The 10,909-nt window shown below is 46.3% G+C and overlaps 1 protein-coding gene across 4 annotated transcripts in view; it reads left to right on the top strand.

Moving 5' to 3' along the window:
* Window positions 1-4,214: 4,214 nt before the first annotated feature.
* Window positions 4,215-10,909, top strand: part of GRK5 (G protein-coupled receptor kinase 5) — a 170,384-nt gene continuing 163,689 nt past the window's right edge. Inside the window, exon 1 of one of the 4 annotated variants that reach the window (XM_075757768.1) lies at window positions 4,215-4,656. In XM_075757768.1, coding sequence (XP_075613883.1) covers window positions 4,605-4,656 — 52 coding nt within the window. In that variant the 5' untranslated portion in view covers window positions 4,215-4,604. The remainder of the gene's footprint in view (window positions 4,657-10,909) is intronic. The other 3 variants (XM_075757769.1, XM_075757767.1, XM_075757771.1) reach the window with 3 other exon arrangements.

Genomic DNA, 10,909 nt, shown 5'->3' with positions numbered 1-10,909 from the left:
CACAACAAAATAGTAGTGAAAAGGTAGCTGCTTCTCGCTAAACTTGATGAAAGTGGTAAACAAATCCCAAATCAGATCTCCTGCTGCTGTGGGTCACTGAATGGCAGATTCTGTGCAGAGCATGGGATGCATGCTTAAAAAACAAAATCTGCTCATCTTCAAGAAGGTAATTTAATTCCATGTGCTTCAATGCTGTAACAATCATTTGTCCTGTACCTTGAGGGAATAGATAACTGGGGGAAAAAAAAAAAAAAAGAGGTTTGGAAATGGAAAGAAACAACAGAGGCATAAACATTTTTACCTAAACCAAAGCAAAAAGTTTGGTTTGGACAAATGATGCATCACCCCATGGCTGTTGGTAGATGGCAGCCTCTGTCCTTACGCAAAGGGGCTCTGTAAAAGGTTACAGCTGCCTGCAAGTGCTTTCTCATAGGCCTGTGCGCTCCCACCTGCTGGTACCGAATCTCAGCAGGAGGCGAAAGAATTTACCCGTTTGTAGGAATGAGTTTCAGAAGCAATTCCAAACACAATCCAGCTTAGAGCTAATAATGAACAGGCTTTACTGCATTAATTGTGTATTATAACGTGGATTTAGGAGATAGCTGCTGGTAGGTTATGTTTCCAGTTGATAAGTATAGGCAAAAGCCTTTTTGACATCTGGTTCACTTGGGGTCTTATCCTGACATTTCAAGCAGGCTGTACTGAGGCCAAGTGGTTTTTCTGTGGTGGCAGGATAAAACTGGGTGTGTTGCTGCTGTGTTTCTGGCTGGAGCTGCGTGAGCCCACCCTGCGGATGACTCATCCCTTAGAGCGGCTCAGAATATCACACTCTGCCGTGCTGCTTTCCTATTCTTATTACACTGATGCATTTGGGTCTCGCACGGTGTTGGCGTTTCATTTACAAACCTCTCTTTTCCCATAAAGGAAAGATGGCTGCCGACCCTGCTTTATCCTGATGTTCAGCACTCAAAAAGGGTTTTTTTTTCTGAGCCGTTCCTGAATGACTGTGGATGAAGACGTTTTATTTAAAAGCAGAACAACTAAACACATTAAGCGCCTTAGAAAGCACATTTTTCATTTTTACTGTTTTTTTAGCCTTTTTTTTTTCTTCCAAAATTGGCTGTTTCTGTGTATGATTCAGACTAATTTTTCCCTTTTCTCCCAGCAAGCACTGAATCAGGATCTTTAGGCCAAAAAAAAGACCCGTGTTCCTTCCCTGCCGCCCTGTCTTTGAGTCCATGCTTGAGTATTTCAGCACCAGAGTTTACAACAGTGAAAAGAATAAGATAAGCAGTGGAACAGACTCACAGGTCTCCTCTTTCTTTCTCACTCACTCACAGAGAACCTGACCGCTCCATTAAATCAGGCATGGACATACCTTGAAATTAAAGGACTGTGTTGTCACAACAGAAAATAAATCTACCTCTTCCTAATATTTTTTTATTTTTGTTGTTTTTGTGAACCAGGTGTTCTGGGTGACACAAAAATAAAGATACTGACAGCTGTGAAGAAGTCATGAGGTAAGACTCCAAATGCTGCAGTAGGTTTTGCAAAGACCAACTGATGGACTTCAAGGCAAGTAGCTCTGCGCAGTGGCACTCGCTCCGGCAATCCATGGGGAGCCACATCCATGAAAGGGACCATCCATCTGAGGCCTGTGCTGAAGCAGACCCTTGTCATCTGTTGTTGGTATATTCAGGCTTAAAAAACTGTAGTAGAAAAGAGAGATGCAGTGAGGACCGATTGTCTTGATTTTGTTTTTCAAAGTAGGGCATTGTGCTAGTGAACACACCTCCTTCCATGTCCTAGTGCACCACATTAACTCAGATTGTTGGAAACAAGTTTATTTTGTTAAATACTGTGAGAATCATTAAGAAAACCCACTCCATTGTCTTACTGATAACCCTGAAGTCAGAATCGCTGCTCTCCACGTAGATGCGTAACTAAGACAAACATGTTGTTGCAGATTCTCAGCAGTCCAACAGCAGAGCTTAGCTCTCTGCTCCCAGCACTCAGCCACATTTAAGTTATGTCACCGCTCCTAGTCCACTTCAATGCAAAGTCATCCAGCTTCGTTGAAATAACCACTCTGGCAGCGGCCCAACACCCTGTTCAATTGCCACCCTGATTCTGAAGGGACTGTGTAACCCTGCCTCTGGTTGCCAGGATCGTGAAGTGCTTCAGAGCTGCGCCGTTCATGGACGCTAGGTAGCTCCATGGGATTTACAAACACCATATAGATCTGTTGTAACTCTTTTGATAAATCTATTTACCCTTTCCAGAATTAAATAAATGTTCACAAATGTTCACATCAGCATGCTGGAGTCATACTTCTGTTCCGCAGGGCGACATTGCAGATGACTGTATGCCTAGCACTTGACTATATAGAGGTACATATAGATATTAGATAAAAGAGGAGCTGTAGAGCCCTCAGGTTCACATGCTGATTTCCAGGTGCAACTCAAACCTTAGGTCTTCAAGATCTGCTCTCTTCACTTGGACACCTGTACAAAAGTTACAGATCAGAGTCAGTGCTCCCTGTGGAGTCTCCTGTGAAGGTAAATCCCTCCCCACTGAACAGCCTGCTCCTGAGATGCTGCCAGCACACGTTAAGCTCGCCGCTGCAGCAAGTGCTGATTCGCAAAGACACGTATGTTCATTTTTCCTGTGGAGAGAGGGGTTGCTTGTAGTGTTAAAAATGTTGTACATAATGAATGGCGTGACTGCGTCTTCCAACATCAGCCATGTTGTGGTGCTGGTGGTGTGCTTGTGGTGACCGTTAGTGGGAGGCTGGGCAGGGATGTGAGATGCACGTATAACCTGGGCATAATTTGCTCTGTTTACAAGCGAGCATCAGTCCTTGCACTGATGAAGCGGTCAAACAACAAGCAGGGCAGGCACTCCTTAGGAACCTCATCTCTATGCTAAGGCTCTGGTTTCCAGGAAGCAATTTTTCCCTTAAGAATTATTTAATCAAAGAAAAATCTTCCGGTACTTACAACTGCTGCTATATGGAACTTGGCATTACAAAGAAAGTAACCACAATGTGGCACAGCTTCCGGAGGCCGAACATTTTCTGAAGTGATTGGAGAGTGTCACCTGCCACGCACAATAACTTTCAAAGTTCTGACCTTTGACACTTAATCGGGTACACAAGGCATTTATTATAGCCATTTTATCCTAACGGCCAAGGTATTCTTCATTAAATGCATCACATTTATTTCCTGTGTTCAGAAAATGTGTTCTAGACAGTCTGCAAGTCCTGCTATTGTAAGTCATTTCTGCCTGGCTGTAGAAATAAATATGATTGGTACAATAAACAAAGAAGAGAAAAGAAAAAGTGGTGTCTGTGTTCCATGTACAAGAAGATGCATGTTAATTTGATTTGCTTCGTGTGGATTTAATCAATGCAAACACAGATGAGGGAAGAGTGTTAGTGAGAGTAATGGGTCGGTTTTATTCCTCTTCCTTTGCTTGACCTGCTGAATCGATCTACCCCGTTGCCAGGAAAATCAGAATCGTGCTGACACGAGCATCTGTCCTATACAGACAGAGGAGAATCTATGCTGTAATCTAGCACTTAAAATTCACAAACTTTCCACAAGTGGCTGATGTCTCACGCAACTGCTTATCAGGAATAAAAAAAGAATGGTGCGGCAGAAGTGATGGGATTCCCTCGGGTACTCCCTTCGGGGATTTTTAAGTTCTTCAGGAAGGCGAGAAACTCATGCCTCCAGCCCGAGAAGAGAGGCGTGCATCGCATGGCAGAGGATGAAGAAGAAGAGTAGTGCCGGTCATCGGGGACCCCTTCCCTCGGCCGTGAGCACCTGTGGGGCGGTGATCGAGCACCAAGACCCGCCGCGACACGGGCCGGGCAGGAGAGGGGACCCCCGGGGACCCCGGGCCGGGCAGGAGAGCCCTAGGGACTCCGGGCGGGGCAGGGGAACGGAGCCCTGGGGGTCCCGGGCCGGGCAGGGGCCGTCGCCGCGGGGTGGCGCCCGGCACCAGGGCTGCGCCGCTGCCGCCGTCGGAGCCGTGCCGCGGGGAGCCCCGCGCATCGCCCCGCGGCCTCCCCCCGCTCCTCCCCGCCGCGCCGAAACCGCCCCGCCGGCTCCCGCCGCCCGGGACGCTGCGGCCGGCCCGTAACCCGCTCCCTCCCCTGGGCGGGCTCTCGCCGCTCCTCCGGGGGGACGTTGCGGGGCCGGCGCCAGGTGCGGCGGGGCCGCCCCAGGACTACACGTCCCGGCGTGCCCGGCCCAGCGGAGCCGGCGGCGGGGATGGCGCCTGCGCGGGGCTGCGGGGCCGCTCCGCGGTGCCACACCCCCGGGGGAGGGAGGCAGGAGCGCCCGAGCCCTCAAACCACCGTGGAGCCCGCGGGGCGGAGGATGGAGTAGCGGGGCGAGGCGCGGGAGCAGATAGCGCGGGGAGCGGCGCCTCCGCCCGGGGGAGCGCGGAGGAGGAGGAGGAAGGGAGGAAGGCAGGGATCATGCACGGGGGGATAACGCGCTAGGGGCAGGAGGCGGGTGGTCGCTCGGAGACTCCGCACCTCGGGAGTGACGTCCTGCTGCAGTGCCGCTGCCTGCCTACGCTGCCCGAGCTCGTCAATGGAGCTGGAAAACATCGTTGCTAACACCGTCTTGCTGAAAGCCAGGGAAGGTGAGAGAGCGGCGGGAGGGGAGGGGAGGGGGGGGGCTGTGGGGGGGCTGGAGCATCCTTGTCGCAGTCGCCCCTCCGCGGAGCGATGCCCGCGGGGTGCGGGCGGGCACCGGTGGGGCTGCGCGCCGGTCCCGCCGGCGGCGGCTTCGGGGTGCCATGTGGCCGAGCCGGCGTTGGAAACGGCTTGTTTGAGATAGAGCCCCGGTTAAAAGGAAAATATCGCTTTTCCCCCTGTGTGCGGGGTTTGGGAAAGGAAGTGAATGAGATTGCAGAGATTACAATATTCACCCATCTCTTCCTTCCCCCTTCTTCCCCCCCCCCCCCCCCTCAAATCTGGTCCCACAGATTGTGCTATTTCAGCGTCTATTGTTAAAGGTCAGCTGCAGATGCATTCATTCAAAAGGGCTTAGCAAATCTGCAAATAGCTCTCCGCGCCGTGTGGTGAGACCGGCAGGATCGTATCGCTTCAACGTACAGTCATTGCCTTATTCGGCGTTATTAGGTGATATCATGTTGCTGCAAACATGCCCATTGTTGAGAGTGTGTTTGTCCCCAGCCGGAGCCGGGCAGAAGGACCGGGGGGCTCAGTCCCCAGGCTGCGGATGCCCCGGAGAGCCCCGGCGCCGCGGCTGGGAGCGGGGCCGGCCGCGGGGGCTCTCCGAGCGGGGGGCTGCCTCCCGCGGCAGCCGCTGGCGACGGGCAGCTGGATGCTCCGGGAGATGCTGGTGCCGCCGGTACGGAGCAGCGGCGGCTCGGCACGGTGCGCGTTAAAAATACGCTGGGATGCCGGCTGTGCCGCGGAGCGGGGCTCTCTTGAACATCTCCCTTCCCGTCCTCAAGAACCCGCAAAGCCGAACCCCGATAAGCGCCAGCAGATCGGGCTCGCAGGGGTTTGGTTTGGTTTTTTTTCTGCTTTTTTTTTTTTTTTTTCTCCTCTCTTCGGGAGGGGACGTGGTTTCCTCCCTCCGCGCAGGGCGGTGCGTGCCCGAAGGAGGATATCCTTCGTGGCGCCGGGCTGCGGGGCACGGCGGGGCCGGGGGCTCGGGGCTTGCCCCGGCTCCCCACGGAGACCCCGTCCAGCCCGGAGCATCCCCCTGGCTGGAGGATGAGCGTCACGCATAAGCAACACGTCTCACGTTTGCAGCATCACTGCAAAGATGCGATCGTTTTCTGTCGCTTGCAACCCGGATTTGTGTATGTATTTCTTTACTTGCTTACTGTTTAAAATAAGACATTTTTTTCCAAGCCTTTATTCAAACTTCTATTCCCTGGAAACGCTTGCCAAGCAGGGCTTTAGGTGCGGTACAACCTGCAGCCTTTTTTTCCCCACTGTCCTCTGAAGTGCCTGGAATTGCCCGCTAGCGAGGCCAGGGACCGCTCAGGTGGACTTCAGCTTTGGTCACTCTGACGTGATGGGAGTACGAGTAAAGCAATATTAGTTTTGTAAAAGAAATAATTCAAATAGTCCTCCCCTGGAGTGATCGTTTTGCTGGGAAAATAGTTCAAATTGTAAAATAATGTTTATATAACTCCTGGGCTGTTGAACTTGTGAGGCTTAGCTAAAGAGTAAAGTCCTGAGATCCTCCCAAAAAAGCTCTAGAAATAATAAGGGCAAAGGTGTTATTCCGTTTGGCAGATCAGTGAATTATAACTTTTTGACTTCTGATGGAAAATTTTTATTTTCTGCTGTCATTTTTAATATTGTTTAGGATGCAGTTGTTCCTACCAGCAACACAGTGCTGGTTTAGATTTCAGTAGACCTTAGGAATACTTTAAAGGACTGGTATTAATTACAGTTATTGTGTGTTGTTTTCAGAGAGCAAATATTTTGCAAGTAATTCTAAATGTGCCACTCAGTTTTACAGTTTTTTTTTCTACCATCTTCAGCAAGATGGTAACAGTAATGTTGTTTTATTGTGTTAAAGCCATAATTAAAGAAGCTATTAGCTGTAATCCAAATGGCAGAACTGTATCAAGATTTACTCCAAACGATATTCCAACTTTTCTTTTAACCATTTATGAAGCTCCAGCAACAGTTTGGGGGGTTTTTTGAGGCCTGGTGCTTATTTACTTTTAAAGCTTTTTGGGAGGGAGTGTGAAACTTTTGGAAATGAAGAACAAAGGACAGGTTATGTACCTGACATCAGTCGCAAGTGTTATGTCTGTATTGCGTATGTTTCCACATATTTAGTTATCATTGCAAGCTGCTGTGGGTAAAGTGTTTTTAAAATTTGCAGGGAATAATGTAGGTGGATGTCATTGCGGATGAAGAAGACAGGCAGCATATGGAAGACCAAGAGTAAAAGCAAATGAATATATTAAGGATTATGGTATCTAAAAATAAGTTTGTTCCAGGTCCAGCAGACTCCATCAATAGATTTAGCTGGGTGAACATGCAGCCAAAGCCAAGTGCATGCATGTGTGTTTCCGCTTGTTAAGTCAAAAGTGAAAACTATAGTAGCCCGATTACCTGGTGGTTGGTGCCTGCAATGTGGTACTTAATGTCAGAAGAAGGAAAATGATGGGATCCACTCTGCAAACGTTAGTAAAAGCGGAAGTTATATCACGATTGCAAGGGGAACACAAACCCAGTATCAGTAGCAAAAGGGAAAGTTCGGCTTCGTTTCAAAGGGAGGTTTAGGTAGACCTGCAACGTTAAGTCCGGTGGTGAGGACTTTTGTAAGAAGGGATTCAGAAGTAGGGCTGAGTGACCACCACAAACATTTTCTAGCAAATATTGGTTTAAATTTTGCAACTCATTTGCTTTGGCCTTGCTAGCGGTTTTTCTGTGGTCCCTTGTGTAAGTTCCTTTGTGACTTAAGTTGTACTAAAGCAACTCCCGATGCAAAGTGAACTTTTTAGCTGAACTACCAGGAAGCAAATCTTAGAACCGTTATACAAATACTTGCACTCAAATCCTGATGATTACAATGAGAAGCACACCCTGAATTAAATGATGCCATGTGATACATGAGTAATCTTGTTAGAGCAACAAAAAGAGTAAATGCAGTTCACATACAAAAAATGTATTGCACTGCATAATTTTGAGCAGAGAATACGTTTTGGGAAATCTTCATCTTTTTTGCAGAATATGAAGTTTTAGACACAAAATTACACATAGGTTACTTGTTGCACTCAGAAGTCTGCCCGTCTGAACACGTAAAAAATGGAGTTTTATTGCATTTGAAGGTTCATTTATAATTTATTAGGAATAAATTTATGCTGTTTCCTCAATTATCATTTCTCATTTCTTGGATGCAAAATCCCATTTCACAAATCGCTAGTCTCTTTCGGGACTGAATAGAAAATTCATCTGGTTTAATTATAGGAACCAAATAGGTATTTGGGACCATCTCGTATTGCCTGGGGAAAAGAATAAGCAGAGAAGGGAAGACAAGAAAGATGAGAATCATCAAAAGAAAAGCAAAATAATAACAATTGAAGTCATTTCAGGTTGAGTAAGAACCCCAGATCATGAGGTGGTGAAACATTTATCTGGATCTTTTCATTAGCCGTCTTGTTTCTGAGTCTCGGCTGTCTGAACCGCAGAATCATCTAGCTGTTAGTAATGGAGGTACACCGTGCTGCTAGCAGCAAATCCAGGTTGGTAAACAAATCCCGATTAATTTTCCCAATTTAAGATTGTTTGACAGAGAACATCATCAAAGCCAATGGAGGAGTCCAGGAGAGACCAAGGACTGAGTCTCTCAACGTTTCGGAGGAATTTTAACAGCCCTAACCCAGAGAAGCTTAAAAACACATCCATAGAGTCAAGAATCTACCCCCCACACACACCTCTCAGAAGCAATAGGCTGATAAAAGACAAGTCTTTCAAAGAGGCCAATGATTAAACTATGAAGTTTGTGTGAAAAACTAACAATATAGTCAGATAAGTCTGATCAGGATATGGTGATTACCATCATCTTCATCATGATCCATTCCTTCCTAGCCATCAGATCAATCTTCCCTTGTGTTACCTGCTGCTTCTGTGTGCATGAGCTTTCTTGGACAACCTGAAAAGCATTTCGAAACCCAAATACAACTTGACTCTGAATTTACAAAAATCCATTACAAATTTGTACAAGCAGGCAGACGATTCCCACCACTTTAAAGTTTTAGTGATAACTAAATTAGCCATCACAGTTATTAGTTTTAAAACAGCCAGTCTGGAAATTAAACTATTGTTTTTCTCAAACCTGGGGTTTCTAAAGTGCAAAGTTTACCATGTAAACTTGATAAAAAGGCAAAAAATCCCAACAACCTTCAACCATTAAAACACAACAAAGTTGGAGTTATAAAATAAACTTCTTTATGGCACCCAAGCAGAGCCTTTTATTGGCCTAGCCAAAAAGGGTGACCTTCTTTTATATATCTCAGAATTTTTTGATGAGTTCACACTGATGCCATATAACATCCGAAATGTACCTGTTCATAAATTGCTGTATTTTTAGCTTGCTTTTGCAGGATGATCACAGGACAGATTTGTGCGTGTCCTTATTGGCAAAAGACTAGCAATAAATCCTAAACAAGAAGCATGATTGCTTTCCAAGAACTTGGCTGCAGAGCAATTGGAAAAAGGGCAGTAGAACAATGAAAAGCATATTTTGAAGAAAAGAAGGTGACTATAGCGACAGCCAAAACCCCATGGAGAATCTGATTATTGCAATTTAACTTTAGGAACTTCATTAACTGGTGCTTTGAATACAGAATCTAAGGTCCTGTCCTCTTGATATAAAAACAAAGTACTTGGTAAGGAAAATGTTGTCTCTATAAGCAGAGCAAGCTTGCATGCAGTGACTCAGTTTAGTTTTCTTTCTGGAGTTCAAGAAAAGCTCTTTACCACTGCAATAGCTTAAAAAAAAAATATTCCAAGAATGGAATCAGTTGTTACTTCAGATGCAACGGGGTGTTTTTAACCAGTAGTTTAAAAAAAATGAGATTCCTTTTCAAGCCTGTAACCATTTCTTTCTGGGGAAAAAAAAAAAAAGTATCCTGGAGTGTGTGCGTGCGTGTGTAAAACTGGCTTGAAATCCCTTTCCATGTTTGGTGGGGGTTTTTTTTGGTTTTGGTTTTTGTTTTGTTTTGTTGTTTTGTTGGTTTTTTTTAATAGCAGGGCTGATGCAGAGCAAGTTAGAGCTGCTGTAGCTTTGCCCTCGGTGGGCACTCTGTTCTTCTGGGGTTCTTCCAGTCATGGGCAGCAGGTCTTGGGATGTGGCAGTGAGCTCTTCCACCTGAACTTCTGTAGAAGAGAGAGGACCATGCCCCTTAATGTTTGGTGTTGACTGGAACTGATTTTATAGCCTAATTGCCATCGAACTTGTTGGGTTTGTAGGCACTTTAAAAAATATTTAGTACTGAGCTGTGATGGTCTCGCAGGTTATTAGCACATAGAAGCTATTAGCTAGTAAAACTTCTAGAACAAATGTTAACTATGGAGGTTTGAATAGAGCTACTTACATCAGCTCCATGAATCTCATGTGATTGCTTTCCTCAAGTGCAAAATCATAAATCTAGGAAGAGACTCTCTGTATTCATTATCAATATGTTCCTTTTCTGAGAAGGTTTTAACTAATTGTTGCTGAAATTGTCCACTCAGAAAAGAATTTTTAGTATTTGTACAAGACATGGGCATAATTTTGTGACTGTATCTAGCTTTTTCTATTAATTAAGAATATTCTGAGATAACTTAGGCAAAAAAATCTGAAAGCGGTTTTAGGGATGCTCTACTGAGAGTGCTACCAGGCCAGCAACACTTGAACCAAACTAACACGTGTCTTTGTGATAAACAGCTCCAGAATGAAAGCCTCAACCACAGTCTTGCCCTGAGATGGGTCCTACCGCATGTATCCATGCCTTTGTCACCTGCGAGTTGGTGGATGGGTGTGCGCTGCCCCATTTTGAAGGCAATGAAGAAGAAACAGCTAAAGAGGAATGCAACAGCTCTGACCTTGCTGTTTCTAGGCCCTGGGGGTATGTTGTACCTGTTCAGTGGCTGACCTTGCTTCCTTTTTCCTTTATACCTGCGGACAGCACAATGGGCTGCTACTGAAAAAAAACCCCAACCCAAAACCCAAACAAAAACCCCACCCCTGCATTGTTTCAATCTTACTTCTTGGAAGAGGAGCTCCCTTTCCAGGTATTGGTTTGCTAGCTAACATCTGCTAATGATCTCTCTTTGCCCAACTCAGAGGATGAACATCTGCATGCTGAGGACTTTGATGCTTCCAATGAAGGCTCTGAAGCCCCAGTCATG

This window comes from Balearica regulorum, chromosome 7 (genome assembly GCF_011004875.1).
Source record: "Balearica regulorum gibbericeps isolate bBalReg1 chromosome 7, bBalReg1.pri, whole genome shotgun sequence".
In the NCBI taxonomy this organism is placed as follows: Eukaryota; Metazoa; Chordata; class Aves; order Gruiformes; family Gruidae; genus Balearica; species Balearica regulorum.
The sequence above is the reverse complement of the archived record's forward strand: the minus strand, read 5'-3'. Positions and strand labels throughout refer to the sequence as shown.